This window comes from Onychostoma macrolepis, chromosome 05 (assembly GCF_012432095.1).
Source record: "Onychostoma macrolepis isolate SWU-2019 chromosome 05, ASM1243209v1, whole genome shotgun sequence".
In the NCBI taxonomy this organism is placed as follows: Eukaryota; Metazoa; Chordata; class Actinopteri; order Cypriniformes; family Cyprinidae; genus Onychostoma; species Onychostoma macrolepis.
Genome location: NC_081159.1, coordinates 36,444,340 through 36,469,251, shown reverse-complemented (window position 1 = coordinate 36,469,251; position 24,912 = coordinate 36,444,340). Strand labels below are relative to the sequence as shown.

The window sequence follows — 24,912 nt, the reverse complement described above, 5'->3', positions numbered from 1 at the left end:
CCAATTGACCTTATGCACAGTTACTTCCTGGTTGTAGATAAGCCAGCTCAGTCATTTCCGGTCAAGTGTACTGTGCCGTAAGAACAGCGTCCTTTACTCGGTTTCTCTACATAATCCATTCACATTTAGGAGAAAAGTTTTGTTTGTCTAAGATGACCAAACTTCCACATATTCCGTTTCAGGAATGACAAAATGCGAATGTTAAACTTACACGAGGGAATCCGTTAAATCATGCCGCGAGTAATTGTTATGTTTGACAGCGGCAACGGAATGAATCACCTGACGAGCCGATGTCAAAATAAAGCTGAGCATTAAGTGATTCAGACTAAATTCAGACTAACAAAAGTACAGGTCTGTGTTGGATAAAACTTAAACGATGTAGCCTAGTTATTTAAATTAAATCTAAACATTTCAAAATACTGAATGCATTATTTATTTGTTATACCAACTTATTTAATTTGTATTTGACTGTGAATTTGTGACTTCCTGCACTTGCTATAGCCTACTTTATACTTCAGTGCGACAAAGTACTAAATTTGTTATAATATTTATTTTATAATAAATCAAAAGACGTGAAAAACTAAGTTGAAATGGCAGCTGCAGCCAATGAGTGATCCTATACTGCCATCTCTTGGTTATAACGGTAATTTCATTTTCATCTTAAAAAGTCTGTTTTTCGCCGAGACACGTTTTTAGTATGTTTCTTCATGTTGTCTTCATGAATGAAAACGGAACCTTTAATAATGGGAATTTTACCACACAGAGTTGAGAAACATTAAATGGCTTAAAATTTTATAAGATTTTAAAAATGTGTTCATGGCTTTGAAGGTAAGAAATTGATTAATCGAGAATACCATTAACGTCGTTTAAGAGATTAACCTAACTGCCTAAACAGTTATGATAGTGTTTATTTGTCTGTATGTTAATTCCACAATCATTATTTACAATGTTGCAATTATTTTGTTTCTCAGTTTCTGATAAGAATGAGGCAGGAGATGTTTCTGTGAGAGTCTCTACCTATATATAGCACATATAAAATGAGCTTCACCGGAAGATTACGAGCTGGCTTATCTTTATCCGGAAGTTCTAAATAGAGCTCTGTGCATATGGTCAATTGCTACTCAAAACCATAGCCGTCTCTCTACGCAAATCGGCAACACTGCTGAAGTTGCGCATGCGCTGTGAGGGGGAAACAGGGGAACTGAATTCTCCGGAACCGAATGATTTTCCTGACTCTACAGTCGTGGCCAAAAGTTTTGAGAATTACATAAATATTGGAAATTGGAAAAGTTGCTGCTTAAGTTTTTATAATAGCAATTTGCATATACTCCAGAATGTTATGAAGAGTGATCAGATGAATTGCATAGTCCTTCTTTGCCATGAAAATTAACCTAATCCCAAAAAAAGCTTTCCACTGCATTTCATTGCTGTCATTAAAGGACCTGCTGAGATCATTTCAGTAATCGTCTTGTTAACTCAGGTGAGAATGTTGACGAGCACAAGGCTGGAGATCATTATGTCAGGCTGATTGGGTTAGAATGGCAGACTTGACATGTTAAAAGGAGGGTGATGCTTGAAATCTTTGTTCTTCCATTGTTAACCATGGTGACCTGCAAAGAAACGCATGCAGCCATCATTGCGTTGCATAAAAATGGCTTCACAGGCAAGGATATTGTGGCTACTAAGATTGCACCTAAATCAACAATTTATTGGATCATCAGCAACTTCAAGGAAAGAGGTTCAATTCTTGTAAAGAAGGCTTCAGGGCGTCCAAGAAAGTCCAGCAAGTGCCAGAATCGTCTCCTAAAGAGGATTCAGCTGTGGGATCGGAGTGCCACCAGTGCAGAGCTTGCTCAGGAATGGCAGCAGGCAGGTGTGAGAGCATCTGCACGCACAGTGAGGCGAAGACTTTTGGAAGATGGCCTGGTGTCAGGAAGGGCAGCAAAGAAGCCACTTCTCTCCAAAAAAAACATCAGGGACAGATTGATCTTCTGCAGAAAGTATCGTGAATGGACTGCTGAGGACTGGGGCAAAGTCATATTCTCCGATGAAGCCCCTTTCCGATTGTTTGGGGCATCTGGAAAAAGGCTTGTCAGGAGAAGAAAAGGTGAGCGCTACCATCAGTCCTGTGTCATGCCAACAGTAAAGCATCCTGAGACCATTCATGTGTGGGGTTGCTTCTCATCCAAGGGAGTGGGCTCACTCAAAATGCTGCCCAAAAACACAGCCATGAATAAAGAATGGTACCAAAACACCCTCCAACAGCAACTTCTTCCAACAATCCAACAACAGTTTGGTGAAGAACAATGCATTTTCCAGCACGATGGAGCACCGTGCCATAAGGCAAAAGTGATAACTAAGTGGCTCGGGGACCAGAACGTTGAAATTTTGGGTCCATGGCCTGGAAACTCCCCAGATCTTAATCCCATTGAGAACTTGTGGTCAATCCTCAAGAGGCGGGTGGACAAACAAAAACCCACTAATTCTGACAAACTCCAAGAAGTGATTAAGAAAGAATGGGTTGCTATCAGTCAGGATTTGGCCCAGAAGTTGATTGAGAGCATGCCCAGTCGAATTGCAGAGGTCCTGAATAAGAACGGCCAACACTGCAAATACTGACTCTTTGTATAAATGTCATGTAATTGTTGATAAAAGCCTTTGAAACGTATGAAGTGCTTGTAATTATATTTCAGTACATCACAGAAACAACTGAAACAAATATCTAAAAGCAGTTTAGCAGCAAACTTTGTGAAAACTAATATTTATGTAGTTCTCAAAACTTTTGGCCACGACTGTATGTTATCATCGCAAACCTAACAGAAAACATCTAAAAACTATACTCTTCGTGGCATTTAAACATCAAACAACACTAGATTGATCATTAAATAACTTAACTTACCTTTTTGCAGCTGAAGTATTCCTCTTGAGAACTGTGCCCGCCGAATCTCCTCAGAATTAACCGCCAAATCTTTCTCTCAGGCGGCTTTCATTCTAGCAGCGGCCGCCGGAGACAAAACCAGCTCGGGCCGAAGGTAAATGCACGCAACTACACCGAGAGTGGACCTGCCGCACGTACAACATCTTCCCAGCAAACATTGGTCCGACGGCAACGTCGTGTCCCTGGCCAAAAATAGTCGCGGTATGACGGCATAAATCGGTAAAAATATGTAACACAGAACATTTCCTAAAAATGCATTCAGATACATTTGTGCATGTCTACAGTTATCTGGGGTTGCATGTATAATTGTTATTTTGACTTTTAGCTACGTGTAGTTCAATATATACCATGTTGTGTTTCGGTGAGAGAGGACGTCACCATGGCGACGTCTTTTACACGTGCATTTATAGTCCATCATGACCCTCTATGAAATCAATTGTGATAAAGCTGTGCTTAATCCTTGCATGGTTAATACTGCAATAATTAATTAAATTCGCCAAGTTTTAAGAAGTTGTGTGAATACGTCCACTGACGTCCTTTACACGTCTAGTCAAGGAAAACATTAAAACATGAATCATCTTTATGAAATACACAATTTTACACAAATATATTTACTTTATCTTGTTTAAATAAATTATAAGTACAAAGTGCCCAGTCAGTGTGGTTAATTGATTTCAAAGCCACTGCATTTTAGTCATTATTTCAACCTGTTGTAACTGTATTCGTTGTTGTTTTTATGGAATGCATATACATGTAAAACATAAATATGTCCGGTCACCATTATGTCTAAGTTGGAGCACTTTTTATTTATTTTTATTGAACAACATAAAAAAAAAAAAAACTGAAAATACATCTATAATGGCATTGGTACAGATAACTGCGCAAGGCACATCAGTTAAATTAATAAATAAATAATGATGAAAGAAAAAATTAGGTAGGCTATAGAAAAAATATAATAAATAAGAGATTAATCACTCTTCTAAGAGATCAAAATCTCTTACTATTTGAAACAATTTATGTGCCTTACTTTTCATACATTCCAACAATGGAAATAAATTACAAATAAAATGTATTCATATTTTAATTAAAATTAAATGTTTAGCTGGATTTGGACATGTATGTTGTCAGTAAATGCGTTAAAAATATTTTGTAATTTTAGAATTGCTAAACATGTCCTCCGAATACAAAAAGAAGTGGAGACGACGAAGGGCAAGGGTTGATGCCTTAGTGTTCTTCCTAATGACCAGTATCACCACTTTCTTTGTCTGAGTGTTGGTATGAGCATTCTTTTGGATGAAGCAGATGAGAAGAGAGAGTCTTATCTAGGATACGCGCACAACATTCTGGAGCACTTTGTGGATAGCTCTGTGGATTTTATGGACCCACCTTTCCAACATACAACATTCATTCCATCAAACACTTAGCAGATTATGCTGCAAACTTTCACAGCTCTTTGAACAATATTTCATGTTTTCCGTTTGAGAACCACTTACAGGTTATCAAAAAAATGGTGAGAAGTGGCAAACAACCGCTAGTGCAAGTCACAAAAAGACTTGCTGAAAGACAATGTACTGAAAGACCTGCCAGACAATCCCGAAGTACAAGCAAGCTAACAGCAAAGATGCCGGACAACTGTGTGTTCCTGATGGATAATACAGTGGGATTTATCCAGGAGAAAGCAACGATGGAACACTAAGGATGGATGTGTTTAGGGAAACTGACTGTGAAAGTGTCTTTGAAAAGCCATGCAATTCAAAGCTCTTCAACATAATGTTTGTCAGCAGTGACTTGTCAATGGCAAAGCGAATACTGACAAACAGAGAAAGCATCTACAAAAGGCTGTGTGTCTTCCTTACAAACAAGGTTATGCTATATTCCTCTGCTGCACCAACAAGAATAACAAGACTTGGTAATAATTTTTATGTATTTTATATATTTATATATTTATAATATTTTAAAAATGTGTTCATGGCTTTGAAGGTAAGAAATTGATTAATCGAGAATACCATTACGTCGTTTAAGAGATTAACCTAACTGCCTAAACAGTTATGATAGTGTTTATTTGTCTGTATGTTAATTCCACAATCATTATTTACAATGTTGCAATTATTTTGTTTCTCAGTTTCTGATAAGAATGAGGCAGGAGATGTTTCTGTGAGAGTCTCTACCTATATATAGCACATATAAAATGAGCTTCACCGGAAGATTACGAGCTGGCTTATCTTTATCCGGAAGTTCTAAATAGAGCTCTGTGCATATGGTCAATTGCTACTCAAAACCATAGCCGTCTCTCTACGCAAATCGGCAACACTGCTGAAGTTGCGCATGCGCTGTGAGGGGGAAACAGGGGAACTGAATTCTCCGGAACCGAATGATTTTCCTGACTCTACGTATGTTATCATCGCAAACCTAACAGAAAACATCTAAAAACTATACTCTTCGTGGCATTTAAACATCAAACAACACTAGATTGATCATTAAATAACTTAACTTACCTTTTTGCAGCTGAAGTATTCCTCTTGAGAACTGTGCCCGCCGAATCTCCTCAGAATTAACCGCCAAATCTTTCTCTCAGGCGGCTTTCATTCTAGCAGCGGCCGCCGGAGACAAAACCAGCTCGGGCCGAAGGTAAATGCACGCAACTACACCGAGAGTGGACCTGCCGCACGTACAACATCTTCCCAGCAAACATTGGTCCGACGGCAACGTCGTGTCCCTGGCCAAAAATAGTCGCGGTATGACGGCATAAATCGGTAAAAATATGTAACACAGAACATTTCCTAAAAATGCATTCAGATACATTTGTGCATGTCTACAGTTATCTGGGGTTGCATGTATAATTGTTATTTTGACTTTTAGCTACGTGTAGTTCAATATATACCATGTTGTGTTTCGGGTGAGAGAGGACGTCACCATGGCGACGTCTTTTACACGTGCATTTATAGTCCATCATGACCCTCTATGAAATCAATTGTGATAAAGCTGTGCTTAATCCTTGCATGGTTAATACTGCAATAATTAATTAAATTCGCCAAGTTTTAAGAAGTTGTGTGAATACGTCCACTGACGTCCTTTACACGTCTATAGTCAAGGCTGTAAATTGTCGTCCACTGACGTCCTTTACACGTCTAGTCAAGGAAAACATTAAAAACATGAATCATCTTTATGAAATACACAATTTTACACAAATATATTTACTTTATCTTGTTTAAATAAATTATAAGTACAAAGTGCCCAGTCAGTGTGGTTAATTGATTTCAAAGCCACTGCATTTTAGTCATTATTTCAACCTGTTGTAACTGTATTCGTTGTTGTTTTTTTATGGAATGCATATACATGTAAAACATAAATATATCCGGTCACCATTATGTCTAAGTTGGAGCACTTTTTATTTATTTTTATTGAACAACATAAAAAAAAAAAAAACTGAAAATACATCTATAATGGCATTGGTACAGATAACTGCGCAAGGCACATCAGTTAAATTAATAAATAATGATGAAAGAAAAAAATTAGGTAGGCTATAGAAAAAAAATATAATAAATAAGAGATTAATCACTCTTCTAAGAGATCAAAATCTCTTACTATTTGAAACAATTTATGTGCCTTACTTTTCATACATTCCAACAATGGAAATAAATTACAAATAAAATCTCTTTAAAAAAAGAAAAACAAGGTTTCATCTTCATATATCTACATTTATGAATAAAAAATTGTTCTAAATCAACATTACATTAATTACAAATTAATTTCATTTCTCATCTAATAATATTCCAAACATAATGTTTCCTATTAAAAGTGGGCAGTGAATGAATCTTTGAGTTTTACTTGTTTGACATGAATGAACCAAAATAAAATGATGCCCACAGTGTCAACAAATGTACTGAATGTGGCTAAAATTAGCTAACGTTAGTAGGCTAAAGTTACTTTGAACTTATACAACAGTATAATGTAGTATAAAGTATGTTAAATGATACAGTCAAAGTTATTACTTTAACTATTAATGTAGTCTTTGAAAAGTTTATTTCAGAAAGTAAATTATCTGAATTTGAATTGTATCTTAAATTGTTTTCCTATGTGCTCTGTAGCACTTTGAGATTGCTAATGTAAAGTGCGTTACAAATAAAATCTCTTTAAAAAAAGAAAAACAAGGTTTCATCTTCATATATCTACATTTCTGAATAAAAAATTGTTCTAAATCAACATTACATTAATTACAAATTAATTTCATTTCTCATCTAATAATATTCCAAACATAATGTTTCCTATTAAAAGTGGGCAGTGAATGAATCTTTGAGTTTTACTTGTTTGACATGAATGAACCAAAATAAAATGATGCCCACAGTGTCAACAAATGTACTGAATGTGGCTAAAATTAGCTAACGTTAGTAGGCTAAAAGTTACTTTGAATTTATACAACAGTATAATGTAGTATAAAGTATGTTAAATGATACAGTCAAAGTTATTACTTTAACTATTAATGTAGTCTTTGAAAAGTTTATTTCAGAAAGTAAATTATCTGAATTTGAATTGTATCTTAAATTGTTTTCCTATGTGCTCTGTAGCACTTTGAGATTGCTAATGTAAAGTGCGTTACAAATAAAATGTATTCATATTTTAATTAAAATTAAATGTTTAGCTGGATTTGGACATGTATGTTGTCAGTAAATGCGTTAAAAATATTTTGTAATTTTAGAATTGCTAAACATGTCCTCCGAATACAAAAAGAAGTGGAGACGACGAAGGGCAAGGGTTGATGCCTCAGTGGAATGTGGTAGCAGCTCTGAATCCGAGGGGTCAGTGGAGCCAGCCTTGGTGGGGAGGGTAGTACACTGGCGGAGGGATCAACATATGACGATTTACCTACTATGGAGGGCTGTAGTTCTTCCAAAAGCACAGTAGCAGTGTCCATTAGGGGTGATACCGATGAAGAACATAATTATGAGACAGAATCTACTGAAACAGATTCTGAGCAGTTGGATGAGACTTCACATTCAACTGATGAAACTCCTTCCAAGATGTAGTAACAAAAGATCTCGCGATAGGATATATTATCTCACGAGATGTTAACGCCTTCTGGTTCTGGCGGAGGACCGGAATCAATGACCGAACCCGGAACTTTATCATTGACCAACCACGAGGAGAGGAGTTTGCGTCGTATTGCGATTCGAGATTATTAAAATCTACTGTTGGGTAAGCACATTTTGTATTATCAGATTAACGTGCTTGAGTTTTACTTGTTTGACATGAATGAACCAAAATAAAATGATGCCCACAGTGTCAACAAATGTACTGAATGTGGCTAAAATTAGCTAACGTTAGTAGGCTAAAGTTACTTTGAACTTATACAACAGTATAATGTAGTATAAAGTATGTTAAATGATACAGTCAAAGTTATTACTTTAACTATTAATGTAGTCTTTGAAAAGTTTATTTCAGAAAGTAAATTATCTGAATTTGAATTGTATCTTAAATTGTTTTCCTATGTGCTCTGTAGCACTTTGAGATTGCTAATGTAAAGTGCGTTACAAATAAAATGTATTCATATTTTAATTAAAATTAAATGTTTAGCTGGATTTGGACATGTATGTTGTCAGTAAATGCGTTAAAAATATTTTGTAATTTTAGAATTGCTAAACATGTCCTCCGAATACAAAAGAAGTGGAGACGACGAAGGGCAAGGGTTGATGCCTCAGTGGAATGTGGTAGCAGCTCTGAATCCGAGGGGTCAGTGGAGCCAGCCTTGGTGGGGAGGGTAGTACACTGGCGGAGGGATCAACATATGACGATTTACCTACTATGGAGGGCTGTAGTTCTTCCAAAAGCACAGTAGCAGTGTCCATTAGGGGTGATACCGATGAAGAACATAATTATGAGACAGAATCTACTGAAACAGATTCTGAGCAGTTGGATGAGACTTCACATTCAACTGATGAAACTCCTTCTCTCCACGAAGACTTGGCTAATTGGGCTACTGCTACAAATCAAACCCACAAGGCACTAAATGAGCTTCTTTGTGTGCTCAGGCGCCATGGGCATAGACTTCCCAAAGATGCTAGAAGCCTTCTTGATACTCCACAAGGAGTGCCAGTTCAAAATAAATGCAATGGACAGTATATTTATTATGGTATTGAGCGTTACCTTCTTGAACACATTTAAAAAAAGACACAGCCAGGACAAGTTGAACTGTCCTTTAACGTAGATGGCGTGCCATTGTTTAAATCGAGCAAAATGTGTTTCTGGCCCATTCTTGGTCAAATTCCGAACTTTCAGCCATTTGTTGTAGCTCTGTATTATGGATCCAGCAAGCCTGACCCTGTTGAGGAGTTTTTACAAGATTTCTTGGAGGAGTTGCAACCGCTCATCCAAAATGGAGTTTCTTTCCAGAATTTGGTTCACACAGTTACAGTGAAGGCAATCATCTGTGATGCACAAGCCCGGTCATTTCTAAAAAGTATAAAAAGTCACAATAGTCTGCATGGATGTGAGCGATGTGTTGCAGTAGCTCAAATGATTGAAAATAGGGTAGTTTACTTGACAAAGGGTCCTTCTGAAGGAAGAACAGATGAGGTATTCAACCGAGTTGGATACCCTGACCATCAAAAACAAATGTCACCTCTTGTCAGAGCTGGTATTTTGTGTGTAAAACAGTTCCCACTTGACTACATGCACCTAGTATGTCTTGGAGCCACAAAAAGGCTGCTGACATACTTGTGGCGTGGGCCAGTTATCTGTCGGCTGAGTAAAGCTCAGAGAGAGCAAGTACAAATGAACATTACTCAGTTGAAACGAGCTTTGCCTGCAGAGTTTGCAAGGCAGCCAAGAAGCATGGAAGAATTGGATAGGTGGAAAGCTACTGAGCTACGTCAGTTCATGCTCTACACAGGACCATTAATCTTGAAGGATGTTCTTCCTAATGACCAGTATCACCACTTTCTTTGTCTGAGTGTTGGTATGAGCATTCTTTTGGATGAAGCAGATGAGAAGAGAGAGTCTTATCTAGGATACGCGCACAACATTCTGGAGCACTTTGTGGATAGCTCTGTGGATTTTTATGGACCCACCTTTCCAACATACAACATTCATTCCATCAAACACTTAGCAGATTATGCTGCAAACTTTCACAGCTCTTTGAACAATATTTCATGTTTTCCGTTTGAGAACCACTTACAGGTTATCAAAAAAATGGTGAGAAGTGGCAAACAACCGCTAGTGCAAGTCACAAAAAGACTTGCTGAAAGACAATGTACTGAAAGACCTGCCAGACAATCCTGAAGTACAAGCAAGCTAACAGCAAAGATGCCGGACAACTGTGTGTTCCTGATGGATAATACAGTGGGATTTATCCAGGAGAAACGAAACGATGGAACACTAAGGATGGATGTGTTTAGGGAAACTGACTGTGAAAGTGTCTTTGAAAAGCCATGCAATTCAAAGCTCTTCAACATAATGTTTGTCAGCAGTGACTTGTCAATGGCAAAGCGAATACTGACAAACAGAGAAAGCATCTACAAAAAGGCTGTGTGTCTTCCTTACAAACAAGGTTATGCTATATTCCCTCTGCTGCACCAACAAGAATAACAAGACTTGGTAATCATTTTTTATGTATATTTATATATATATAATATTTACACAGGTGCTTTTTCAAACCTTATTGAAGTAACAAACACACTAATTAGCAATAACATTAAATCCACCTGATGGTTTTAATCTTGTGGTTAACGGTGGTCAGCATGATTTGACTTGGGTGTAGTTCAATCAACATTCTTTTGTATATACAATTACTAGCATGTTATATTCAAAATTGTCCAATTGCTTTCCAACTGTTGGAATAAATGGACAGGTTTTAGTGTCCTGAAAGTTAAACTCTGTCCTGTTGTTTTATCTTTTAGGTAATGGACAATCGGGGGAAAGAAAAAAGAACTAGAAAGAGGAAAGTCTTCTGTGACTTTGTTAATGGTACATTATTATTTGGTGTTTTAAAACGGATTTAAATTACAATTTGTTAATGCAGTCTTGACTGTTTTTCATATGTGAACCTGAAACTGTTACAAATTTATTTCTGTTTTATTTATTTTAGATTTTGACCTTGACAATGACAGTGACGTGACTGACATTGAGTCAACACAGCTCAGTCAAAGTCTCCTGGCAGTCAAAAAACGTGAGTTACCAACTTTTATCATGTTATTGTGCGTCTTTAGCCTAATCACAAATATTCTCTTTGTAGAATTTTAATTGTAGCCCTTCAAAATGAGGGCTTTCAGAGGAAGAAGTTTTTTAGCATGGAATTACAATGATTTGATTGATTAATCATTGCATATCTAAAATGTTACATACTGAAATACTGTTCTGTACTAAAAGCTCATCATAAGTGTTGGATTAACTTACTTTGCTTTTGTTTTGTACAAAGGAAAAGTAGAACCTAATCCAAATAAAAATAAGCAAACTGATAAAAGGACTGTGTCCTACCCAGTTCCTCCACCAAAATATAACAATCCAAAACCCAAGCCAGGTAAATGCCCATGTTTGTAAATACACTTAAACATTTTGGATTTGTTATTTGTAATTAATTATCATTAATTACAATATAATTTTATTTACAGTTGAAGGTCAACACAAAACTAATGAAGATAAAGCACATTCTTCAAGCAATAAAAAAAAAAGGTATGGTAAACTGTAGATATAAATTGTGTAGATATGGCTTAAACAGTCTACACATTTGTTAATTACCTAATTTGTCAAATGTCCTTGTTTGTTCTAAAGATCAAGTTTTGTGTCCAACACACTTGGATGAGACGTGCCCGACCCCTGACTTTGTGTACCCTACATTAAGTTGTAAGTTTTTTTTTTTTTTTACCTTTTTTTGCCTAATACTACGACAAAGAATTGTGCTTTCAAAAAGGACTTTTATATATGACTGTAAACATCGGTATCAAAGATTGTTCTCATTTAGAGGAAAAAATGTATTCCATGAGTCAAAGGTGTTTTGCCTGAATGTCAACTTCATATCCCATAACTTTGATTTATTACTATAAAATTCACTCGTAAACATATTTATTGTGCGTGTTTTTATGTTTATTGTACCTAATGAAATTACATGCTAGGTGCAATTTGTCTAAAGAGGTCACATAACAGCCATCTTTCAGAAAGGGAATTGATGAATCGTCCACCAGGCCGTCTGGGAGAGCCGAAAGTATTGTTTTCTTCTTTGATGTCATCCACCTAAAGAGGACTTTTTTTGTTAATCGTACAGTTATGGTTTGTTCATTCTTTAATGTGTCCTTTCTTACCTTAAATAACTTATTATTTTTCACACCTTTTGTTTTAATGTCTATATAGTATTGTCTCAAGTCCCAAATTCTGGATTGATGCCCCAGCATCTTAGGATGCCCCAGCACCCTAGGACGCCCCAGCATCTTAGCACGCCCCAGCACCCTAGGACGCCCCAGCACCTTAGCACGCCCCAGCACCCTAGGACGGCCCAGCACCCTAGGACGCCCCAGCACCTTAGCACGCCCCAGCACCCTAGGACGCCCCAGCACCGTAGGACGGCCAAGCACCTTAGCACGCCCCAGCACCCTAGGACGCCCCAGCACCGTGGGGCGGCCAAGCACCTTAGCACACCCCAGCACCCTAGGATGGCCCTGTACCTTAGCACGCCCCAGCACCCTAGGACGCCCCAGCACCGTAGGACGGCCAAGCACCTTAGCACGCCCCAGCACCCTAGGACGCCCCAGCACCGTAGGACGGCCAAGCACCTTAGCACACCCCAGCACCCTAGGATGGCCCTGTACCTTAGCACGCCCCAGCACCCTAGGACGCCCCAGCACCGTAGGACGGCCAAGCACCTTAGCACACCCCAGCACCCTAGGATGGCCCTGCACCTTAGCACGCCCCAGCACCCGAGAACGGCCCTGCACCGTAGGATGGCCGAGCACCCTAGGACGCCCCGGCACTCCAGCACGCCCGAGCACCGTCGAACGGCCCACTGTATGTGAGAACTTTAGTCACATCTTATTTTAAACACATTCTACCTTAGTGACAACAGCCTAATATACACTATTAGTCTGAAGTTTGGAAAATTTATTAATTTGATTGTTTTTGAAAGAAGTTTCTTCTGATCACAAAGACTACTTTTTTATTCAAATACAAATAAGCTGTAATATTTAGAAATATTATTTTACATGTTAATAACTGTTTTCTAATTTACCATATTTTAAAATGTAATTTATTACAGTGAACAAAGTTGAATTTATTAACATTACACCAGTCTTCAGTTTCACAAATCATTCTGATATGATGGTTTGATGCTCAACAAATATATTTTTTTTTAAATAGGATTCTTTGATTAATAAGTTAAAAAGAGAAGTATTTATCTGAAATGTATAGTGTTTGTAACATTAGAAACATTAAGTTTTGGGTTGGTAAGAATCTTTTTGGGGAAAGAGATTAAAGAAATGTAGACTAATATTTATTAGCAAGGATGCATTAAATTGATCAATTGACAGTATACAGATTTTAAATGTTGCAAAAGCTTTATATTTCAGATAAAAGCTGTTCTTTTAAACTTTCTATTCATTAAATAATCCGGAAAAATAAATTGTACAAAACTATTTTCAACATTTATAATGATAATGTGTTTCTTGAGCATTAAATCAGCATGTAAATTTAGTAACAGGATTTCATAATGTTGTTTTGCCTCTTGACAGCTGCATCGAGGAGTGAGCACAGAAGTTAGATATATGTTCACGAGTTCACACTTACATATATTTAGCACGAGTAACGTAATGCGTATTTGGCGAGTATGGTAATACGTTGTTGGCGTGCTGTCCTGGGGAAGGGCTCCGAGCTCGGGAATTGCCCGAACCCAGAGTACCCCCCCCTACTGTGTTGAGAACTTTAGTGATAATGGTGGAGAAGGGGTGGTGGAGGGATGCTGATTAGCCGTCAAACGAAAGGAGGTATGTCAGCTGCATTTATACCTGTGTGTTGATTAGCTTGATGGCGTACCACTTGTGTCTAATTAGGCTAAGTATCTGACGTGCTCCTCCCGAACTTTGTTAATAAAACATCATTTAATGGACTGTTTCAGCCATGGGGTTGTCCTATCACAATTTAATTAACTTTTTTTTTTTTTTTTAAATAGGTGGCACCAGACCCTCAAAGAATGCGTACCCCATGTCAACCACAAGTAAGAAATAAATGTGGTGGTTTTAAAACACTGGCCAGCTACATAAAATGCATTAAGCTCCCATGATTTTTTTTTTTTTTTTTACATCATAAAATGTACGACGGCGTTTTAGTGCCACCTTAATAAATAAAAAAAAAATGTAAGATTACGAGAATAAAGTCGAAATGTTTCGAGAATAAAGTCGAAATGTTTCGATCATTTAAATCGTATAAATTAAAGTTATAATATTTTGAGAGTATAGCCTATATCGCGCATGCAAATAGCCCGCGTTGAGAGCACCGGGAGAAGTTGCAGGCCACCGGAATTGATTTGAATATTGTTGTGTCCGAGCGGCCGCATCATCTTACTGGGATGTCAATTTTAAGGACTCGCGGGAACAGCTTAATATCAAGAATATGATATTTATTAACAGACTGAACAGGAACAACTGTTTATCTTAACATCAGCTCTAGCTCTCTTATTTAACCCTTTTTTACACTACAAATATAGCTATGTGGGATTATTAGCAGAAATCATATCATGTGTCATACTCGCGGGGACAGTATGCTTGGAAATAATATTTAATGCTTTCCATTGCATTCATTATTTGTAGTGCGTCAGCCATACAATAGCAATAGCTTAAGCTTTGTGCTTTTAGTGCTTTTAATATAAAACAAAGTCTCAGCTTTCAAAATCAGTTTTATAACGAAACACAAATTATGTGTCTTACAATAATGTGATTTTCAAGCTCTTTAATGTTGCATGACAGATCGCTGTATTTATGTGAATAAATTCATTAAATTATTGTGAAAATTCCACCTACTCCGCAAAAACGTCCCAAACTTTCGTTCCTCACATAGCCTGTTTAATTAAACAGCAATAAAACGTTCTAAAGGTTGAAGTGGACTCTATAAATTAAACATATGTTATATTGTTGTCTTTTCTGCTGTAAACGTTAAGTGCCTATTCACAAACTGTTTTATTCATGGTATACTGTAAATGAGGACATAATATTTAACGTCTTCCATTCATTATATGATACCAGTAATCATAACAATTTTGTGCTTTGTTGCTTTTACACACAGCTCAGCTTTCAAATTCTGCCAGTTTTATAACGAAATACAAATTATAAATGTGTTTTTGCTCTTTATTTCAAGTTTATAGCAAGATATAAATTGAAGGAACATCATAAGGCATAAAAAAAAAAGTTTAGCCTAATTTATAATTACATTTAGTCATTTTGCAGACGCTTTTATCCAAAGCGACTTACAATTTGGGGAATACATAAAGCGATTCATCTTGAAGAGGCAATCCGACAAACGAAGTGCTTGTAACACCAAGTCTCAGGCATTGTTTAAATAAGTACAAGCTAGCAAGGGAAGGAATAAATAAGGAGAAAGAGTTTTTTTGTTTGTTTTTTTTTTTTTATGTGTAGGGTTTTTTTTTTATGTGTATAATGAAAATGTCTCGTCGTTTGTTATTGTAATCTGAAAGATGATTGACTCACATGCCGCTTAACAAACACATTATTGCAATATAGCCTACATATTGTTTGTATTTCGCTATAAAACTGACAGATTTTGAAAACTGAGATTTGGACTATCTCCCGGTGCTCTAAATCCGGGCTATTTGCATGAACAAAAGGCTAGAATAGCCTATCTCAAAATATTATAACTATATAATCTTTATTCTCAAAACATTTCGACTTTAATTTCGTAATATTTCGACTTTATTCTCGTAGTGTTTCGACTTTATTCTCGTAATGTTTCGACTTTATTCTCGTAGTGTTTCGACTTTATTCTCGTAACATTTCGACTTTAATCTCGTAATCTTAGATTTTTTTTATTTATTAAGGTGGCACTAAAACGCCGTCGTATAAAATGTGTCTAGATGTGTGTACGTATTAATCTAATACAATTTTCTTTCAGAATTTCAAAGGAAGGTGTTTTCTATGTTGTTTGATTTAAAAGATCAACTTCAGAAAGTATCCGGCATTCTTGACCCTGGCAGGTCTACCGCAACTATAAAAAAAATGGAATCTGAGAGTGACCTAAAAATCTTTGAAGATAAAATTCAAGATGTTGATAATCGGTTGATCTGCGTAAGTTATGACATAAATATGTATATATATATATCCATCTATCTTTTTCTAGCGTTATTTCAATTATCACATTTAGGTCCAGCAACTGTCCAGAATCGGTGGGTCTACAATAAGAGACTGTGTGAACAAAGTAATGAACAGGTATTTTTCTTGAATTGTTGACTTTTGTATTGCGGCATAACCATAATGATAACCAACCATAATTAACCTAGCCATTTATATTACTTGAATGTAATCTGTCACGCATCACTTTTTCTGAAGTTTTAATAAGTCCGTACTGGCTCAAACAGTCAGCCAGACTGAAAACAAGAAATCAAAACATGATTTCAGTGTAAACCATGAACGACATTCATTACTTGTCACCAAAGCACTTGTTACATGATCGATGAGTAGTTTTGAAAGTTTGTTTTAACATTGCATGCAACTGCTATGATGCACTATACTGTTAATTGTGATTTATTGACCTTATTTGGATATTTTTTCTAAGGTTAAGTAATCTTTTTTTTTTTTTTTTTTTCACAGAGTGATGTCCAATGCTTTAATGGCCAAGTTGAACATGAGGGGTGGTGGCCAGCTTGAAAAAAAGCCATTTAAAGCCACACCTTTGTATAATTTAATTCAAGGTAATTTGGGGCATATGCTGTTTTTTTTTTGTTTTTTTTTACTAATCTAGCACACTTTTAATCTTTTTTTTTTTTTTTTTTACTTTTCATTCATGAAATGGGTGCAAATTCTTGTTCGTTTTATCTTTTAATTTAGTTATAGGACCATAAAAACCTCTTTAAAATAATTGAATTCTCTTCTAAAAATGTTTTATTTTTATTTTTTTACCTGGTTTCAAGTGATTATGTATTTAAATGATGCATGAATGTTCCCAAACACTATGACAGTGTGATCTATGTGTGACATATGTGATGATTGTCATATTTCTATAAAAATCTAAAATGCATGTTTGTATTCAAGTAAAAATTAATGATAAATACACCTTTCATATAGAATTAAATAGCAGGCACTTGAGTGTCTTGTTCATATTTATTTTCATATAAAATCAACAGAACTGAAATTATGTTTATTAGCAACACATCAGGTGAGTGTAAATCCCCCACCCTCAAAATGTAAAGTGCTTTGAGTGCATAGAAAAGCACTATATAAATGTAAGGAATTATTATTAATTATTATTAAATAACGCAATATCCGCCTTTGATCTCGAAGGTATCTGTTCCACTTCGAGAGGGCAGAACTGTCCATCTTGACTGTGCTTATTTCACTCCTCCCCTCACTGCAGCCGCCTACTCTCGCCTACATTTCAGGCGAGGCGAGGCGCATCTCAAACAAGCATATTGAAACACCTGATGCAAGGTGACTGATTCAAATCTTTTGCACAGCTTCATTCATTTTAAAGAGACACAAAATATTTGGTGTTTCCTCCCTGCTTCATTGTAACATAGTAACACTTTCATGTGTGGACAATGCAGAGGTGGAGTTAGACTTTAACATTGTCCGTCATTTTGACTGACAGGGTCGTAAAAAATCTGTCATAATTACCGGTCATTTTAATTTTCATATTTTAATTATAATAACACATTTAATTGCTTTTTTTACATGTTTTAATTTTTTAATAATGAATGCAGAGGACAAGCAGACTGTGCGTCACTTTTCATGTTCAACACACACCCCGCAGTGACAGCGGAGGCCACTAAAAACAACAAAATATGCTAGGGCTGCGTTAAACCCCCCAAAAAAAAAAACACGATTTCTTTATTTTAATAGATTATTATTTTTATTAAAAAATCCCAATCGATGCTGTTTTCATTTGATGAATGCACAGTATAGTGCACCCACATCAGTGATTGTGCCTCCCATAATTCACACTAGGCTAAGCTTTGTGCTTTGTTACTTTTGATATGAAACAAAGTCTCAGATTTCAAATTATGTCCATTTTATTAGGAAATTCAAGCAATAATTACTGTTTTGACGCTCTTTAATGTGGAGTTATAGATCGCTGTAGACACCTCAGATCAAGCGGCAATGAACGGGTCATCTCTTTCGCTTTACTAGTGTGTACTCGCATGTGCGCAAAGACTCGTGACAGATGTATTTATAGGTATGTTCGATTTGAAGCGGTGCTGTGCAGAATGATCAGTGTATGAGATCAAATTACCGCAAGAGCGATAAGAGAGCAGATGAATCCTTATGCTTTCGAATGGCTTTCGCGGTACTTTGATGTCATACACTGATCATTCTGCGCAGCGCCGCTTCAAGTCGAACACAGCTTATGTTCTGGAGACTGATGATCCTGTGCTCTGCTGCCACACTGGAGCGCACTCGCCACCAACTGGACAGGGGTGGGAATTACAGATACAAATTACAATAGATCATACCCTCAGTGTAATCTGTCAAAGTGACAGACGGCCCTCAGATTTTTCCATCACAGCTAAAAACATTCCGTCAATGACGGATAATTTGGATGAGTGTCGAATGAAGACACAGCTGCTATTGCCGGAGTATTTATTTTATGTTGAAACTGGAATAGACAAAATGTGTGAATCATTTGAAAGTGGCTGCTATAATTGCAGCTGGCTTTGAGGCTTTGAAGCTTTGAATCTTTTTTGGTACAATCAGGAAAAAGCCTCAAAAGCTTCACAAGGCTTCATCTGCCCATCTCTATTTGTAACAGAAATAGCCCTAACCCTAACGTTGAGTCCACTGGAGGCAAGCGTAGTGAGAACCCACATGCAGTTTATTTACAACATAGACATGAAAGCTAATCCAAAAGGCTTGGCTTGACTTGACTTGACTTGACTTGAACAGACTTGACTTGGCATGAACAGACTAGACTCACCAATAGCAGGTTACAAGATGAATACACAACAAGAAACAATGGCAATATGATGGTTACTTATAGCAAACAATACAGGTCACATGACAAGAATCAACCAATGAGCAAACAGAACTGAGAGTCACATGACAGGACAATGACTAATCAGAACATGACACAATGAACAAAGGAACCAATAGTAGGAATACACAAGGGCAAGGGAAGGGACCATGACCAGTGTTGGGGGTCATGCATTACAAGTAACGTGAGTTACATAATCAGATTTTTTTTTTCAAGTAACTAATAAAGTAACACATTACTTTTTAATTTACAAGAAAATATCTGAGTTACTTTTTCAAAAAAATAACACCAGTTACTTTGTTTTCCCATTCATTGACTGACAGTTCTCCTGTCCCCATGTTGGGAGAAATCGGATGTACAGAGGCGTTGTGTGCGCTGTGTGGACATGTTACTGTAGTTCTAGACTAAATGTGAATGTGCATTAATTCATCCCACTCGCAAAAAAACAGATTCAGTATTCATCAAAATGAATTAAAACAGTGAAATGCAAACTCAGAATATGACGCAAACCTGCAATAATTAAATATGTTAACACAAATTTATCTAATCCCATTTTATTAACCAATGTCTTTGCTGCTGACCTTTGATGATCCAGTTCAACCATACTAATAAGCACAAATGACTTTAGATAAAGTAACAATTTTGCTTCATTGTTTTTTTTTGCTGAAGAGTGTTGAACCTTCTTCTCCTGCATTCTACTGTACAGACGTGAATTTACTTTTCCTTCAGCCTGAGGTTTATTCATTACACTTTTTGGTTATGAAAGAGCTTTTGCATTTTCTATAAATAGAACTTCTTATATTAAAAACAATCTAGCCCTGCTCATATTTAAAAAGTAACGCAAAAGTAACGTAACTCATTACTTTCCATAAAAAGTAACTAAGTAACGCAATTACTTTTTTAGGGAGTAATGCACTATTGTAATGCATTACACTGACCATGACTAAACTTCAAAATAAAAGACATGAAAACATGAGCATGAAACTAAACCCAAAACAGGCGTGACAGATCCCCCCCCCCCTCTATGGCCGGCTCCTGACGCCCAAACCTAACACCCACCCCAACCTAAACAAAACTCAAAAAGTCCAGGAGGGTGGTGGAGCGGAGGCGGAACAGGGGGAAGGATTGAGGGCCAGGCCCATGCAGGGGAACAGGTTCAGAATCATGGCCTGGACCATGAAGCAGTGGGCAAGACCATGGGCCATGGATCAATGGTAGGCGTGGACTGTAAGGCAATGGTAGAACTAGGCTGTGGAGCAGTAGTGGGCCTGAGGCATGGAGCAAAAGTGGGCCTGGGCCATGGAGAAGAGGTGGGCCTGGGCCATGGAGAAGAGGCGGGCCTCGACCGTGGAGCAAAGGCAGACAATGGAGCAGAGGGGGACCTGGGCTGTGAAGCAGTGGCAGACTGTGGAAGAATGGAGGTCCTGGGCCATGGATCAGAGGCAGACTGTGGATCATTGGGGGACCTGGGCCATGGAACAGTGGCAGATCATAGAGTAGTGGACCAGGAGACCATCAGGTCAGACCCGGCAGAGCAGGAAGCCAGGACGGAGCCGGCAGAGCTGATGACCACCAGGTCAGAACTGGCAGAGCAGGAAGCCAGGGCGGAGCCGGTGGTGCTGAAGACCCCCACAGTAGAACAGACTGGGCCAAAAATCCCCACAGTGGAGCAGATGACCACTTCAGTGGAGCCGATGGTGCAGGAAACCACCACGGCCAATCAGGCGGGACTGGAACACAGAGCATAGAGAGGTTAACAACGGCCTCTACGGCCGTAACAGGATGGACCCCTTGGCAGTGACAGGACAGACTGTGAGTTCGTGAATGGCCTCCGTGGCCATGACAAGGCAGTCTATGAGTTCATAAACGTCCTCCATGACTGTGACAGGAAAGACAGTGAGTTCATGAACAGCCTCCGTGGCCGTGACAGGACAGACAGTGAGTTCATGAATGGCCTCCGTGGCAGGTTACAACATTAATACACAACAAGAAACAATGGCAACATGATGGCTACTTACAGCAAACAATACAGGTCACATGACAAGAATCAACCAATGAGCAAACAAAACATGACTCACATGACTGGACAATAACCAATCAGAACATGACACAATGAACAAAGGAACCAATATCAGGAATACATGAGGGCAAGGGAAGCATGACACAAACAGGGACCATGACTAAGCTCCAAAATAAAAAACATGAACATGAAACCAAACCCAAAACAGGTGTGACACAGTGTTTGTCCAATCAGAAGTTCAATCCGAGTCCTGAAGCAAAACCACAGGGTTTTGTCTTTCTGATCTTCAGGGTAACAGTGATAAAACTGGATTTTAAGATTTTCTAAAGAATATGTAGGTGGTGTTTGCCAATGCAAAAATTGCTAGCTGTATGCTACTTGTGTCGTGGATGGTTACCAAGTTATTGCTAAGTTTATTGGGTAAGGATCTAAAATACAATCATGCAGAATAAGACATCAATATGTGCTTTATAAGGGGATCACGTGACCCTTCGACAGCGATGCAAGCTTAGTCTTTCGCTCTGCTCACTTTGCCACATATTGTATGATCCTGTCAGTAAAATTTGAATCACTCTGCATTGGACCCATCATGAGTGCTAAGGCAGACAAAGGGGATCGGAAAAGAGAGATTGAGCAATCGCCAATGAAGAAAAAATTCAGAGATTCCGCCATCTCCAGAGAAGACCTCAACGATGCTATTGCTAGCCGTATTGAACTAGCATTTAAAGAACAGCAAAGCACTTTGAATTTGGTTGTGAATTCGGCAGTAAGAGATGCGATGGACCCTGTACTGATTCCAGCATTGCGCGAACTGCGTGAGGACATACAAGTGACCAACAAGTCTGTTAAAGAGCTAAGAGAGGAGTTTGAGGCCATAGCTACCGCGGCGAAGCAGACACGTGACTGCGTTGATTCTGTTCAAGCAGATGCACGTGAGGATAGGAGGGCAGTCACAGACGTAAGAAATCAGCTGGAGCGACTCACCGAGAAGATGACAGATATGGAGGACAGGTGCAGGAGGAACAACGTATGACTGGTGGGGCTGCCAGAGGGGGCTGAGGGATCCGACGCGGCTGGTTTCCTCAGAGTTAATCTTCCCAAGTGGTTTCCTTCCTTGAGGGGCCGTGACACTGAGATTGACCGGGCGCACCGCGTGTATGACGGAGGGAGGGGCTCTTATTTTTCGTGTACTGAGATGGCATGACAGATCAGATATTCTGAAGGGTGCTCGGCAGGCTTATCCGGTGAAATGCGCGCAGAACAATGTCACACTACTATTTTTTCCCGACTTTAGTCCAGCTACAGCGATCAGGAGAAAGGCATTTGGTCCGGTTTTGAAGAAGATGACAGCACTTGGCCTCCAGCCCTTCCTCATCTATCCGGCGGTACTTAAACTACGGCACAAAGGGGAACAGAAAAGCTTCGATTCCCCTCAGAAAGCTGAGGATTTTATCAGCTCACTGTCTCAGCAGAAGACATATGCCGCGGCTCTGCGGGGCGGCGACGGGGGAACAACGGCCGCTGTCTCTCCGGTCCAGCGGGAGGAACTTGATGGCCGGGATGGACATGGTTCTAGCTGCCCTAGTAGGGGATGAGGGTAGGATGGACATGGATGCTTGCTAAATCAATTTTTCTTCTCTCCTCTCTACTACTGAGATATTGTCCCTATATATCCGGTACAATGATCTCATTGCTGGTAAAACTGACACTCTTTTTGTTTTTTTGTTTTTTGGAGGGGACTAATTCAGAGTAGGTTTAATTAAAAAAATATTTGTTTGGCTGTGTGGGCCTTTCGGAAAACATGTCTTGCGTTGGAGTGGATCAGTCACGACCCATCACTATTTTTGTTGCTCAGTCAGACCTATGTTCTCGGTAATGTGCGGTCTGAGTTGTTCCTGGTTTATGGTTGTTGGTTGTTCATGTTTTTATGTTGTTTTTACTTTTTACAACAGACATTAATACTTGTATTTATTTTACCTTATTTCTAAAGGGATTTTTCATCTAGGAGGTTTGGTATCTAAAATGCACATCAGCATTTACATGCTATTTACAGAATGGAAGTGCTTCTGTTTTTTCTCATTTATTGAATACAATCTTGGGATTATGAATATTCAATGCATACTCTAAATATTTTATCACTGAATGTGAATGGTTTAAATTCTGCTGTTAAACGAACTCGTGTGTTAGAATATTTACACTGTGAATCTATTTCCTGTGCCCTAATTCAAGAGACGCATTTAAAACAATCTGACGTGGCACGTTTTCAGAATAAATATTATAAATTAGCGGCTTTTTCCTGCGCTCAAAATAAAACTAAGGGGGTGCTTATCCTTGTTAACCGAAAGTTAAATTTAACAATTGAACACCTTGGTAGTGATGAGAAGGGTAGATTTGTTTTTATCCGATGCAAAATATATAATAATAGGTTAGCATTGGTCTCTATTTATGGTCCGAATGAGACAGACAGTGCATTCCTTACAAAGATTTCCAAAACATTACTTGAGCAGACTGATTGCCCATTAGTGGTGGGTGGTGATTTTAATGCTGTCATAAATCCTGCTTTAGATAAATCTCAATCTGATACAACAGCCAATCCATCCTCTAAATTACTGAATAAATTTATCACGTAGCTCAACTTAATCGATCTTCGGAGAATTCAGAATACTAAAGCTAAGGACTTCACTTTTTTTCTAATAGACATAAGACTTTCTCTAGGATAGACTACATATTTCTCAGCTCATCTTTAATTTCGTCTAATTCCTCCATCTCTATATTACCAATTTTATTATCTGATCATTCTGCTGTGTTGTGCAGTGTTCCTCTTTCCGATGTTAAAGCCAAGTCCCCTAGATGTCGCTTTAACATATAATTATTAAGTAATCAGACTTGCATTACTTCACTAAAAGAATATATTAAGGAATTTCTTGAAATTAATATGCCCTCTTATGTGGGTCCTCAAATAATGTGGGAATCGACTAAGTGTGTCATATGAGGATTCTGTATATCTTTCTCTTCTACTCTTGCCAAAGCGAAAACTCACCAGTTTACACAATTAGAAAATAAAATCCAATCATTGCAAAACCTACAAAAACAACATTTTACTGAGCAACAGGCTACACAATTGTCCTTGTTAAAAGAAGAATATGATTTACTTTCACACTCAAAGGCGGAATTTATTTTGGTTCAAAGTTTGTTTTTATTATTTTTTAACAACATAAATCACATTCACAGTCCCCCACCCCTTAGGTCAGCGTCCATACTGTCCGTTAAATCCAACAAAATATACATACAAACATGCTCACATACATTAACCTCCAACCAAATACATCAAATACATACTTACATAAAGAATAATAATAATAACAATAATTAAAAAAATAAAATAAATAAAAATAAAAAATAAAATAAATAAAAAAAGTCCATAGTAAAGGCATTGATTAACCAGATTTATCAACATAGTCAATAAAAGAGCGCCACAGCTTAAAAAATTGTTTTTCCGACCCTCTTAGCGAATACCTAATTTTTTCAAGGCTGAGACAAGACATCATATCTTTGATCCACTGAGTGTGAGTGGGTGGCAAGGGGTCTTTCCACTTTAATAATATTGCTCTACGTGCGATCAGGGAAGAGAAAGCAAGGACCTTACACATTGATGCTGACAACCATATCTCCTCTGGAGCGACTCCAAATAATGCCACCAGAGGTTCTGGCTCTAATCTGTGGAAGGACCGCAGACAGGGTGAGAAATACGGATCGCCAGTAATGCTCTAATTTGGGACATGTC

At 38.0% G+C, this 24,912-nt stretch overlaps 2 protein-coding genes across 3 annotated transcripts; both read left to right on the top strand.

Moving 5' to 3' along the window:
* The first annotated feature begins 10,704 nt into the window (after positions 1–10,704).
* On the top strand, positions 10,705–12,719 carry LOC131540803 (sporozoite surface protein 2-like). The gene is made up of 7 exons (XM_058776063.1): positions 10,705–10,897; positions 11,019–11,099; positions 11,349–11,450; positions 11,542–11,600; positions 11,701–11,773; positions 12,278–12,625; positions 12,712–12,719. Exons 1-7 carry the CDS (start codon positions 10,834–10,836, stop codon positions 12,717–12,719), a joined length of 735 nt encoding a protein of 244 aa, XP_058632046.1. The 5' UTR covers positions 10,705–10,833.
* LOC131541341 (uncharacterized) lies at positions 12,617–17,493 on the top strand. 2 transcript variants are annotated; one of them, XM_058777024.1, is made up of 5 exons: positions 12,617–12,928; positions 14,085–14,129; positions 16,037–16,209; positions 16,286–16,350; positions 16,732–17,493. In XM_058777024.1, exons 1-5 carry the CDS (start codon positions 12,721–12,723, stop codon positions 16,880–16,882), a joined length of 642 nt encoding a protein of 213 aa, XP_058633007.1. In that variant the 5' UTR covers positions 12,617–12,720; the 3' UTR covers positions 16,883–17,493. The 2 variants fall into 2 exon arrangements, with proteins under 2 accessions (XP_058633007.1, XP_058633008.1); XM_058777025.1 differs by having other exon boundaries at positions 16,286–17,493.
* Positions 17,494–24,912: the final 7,419 nt, after the last annotated feature.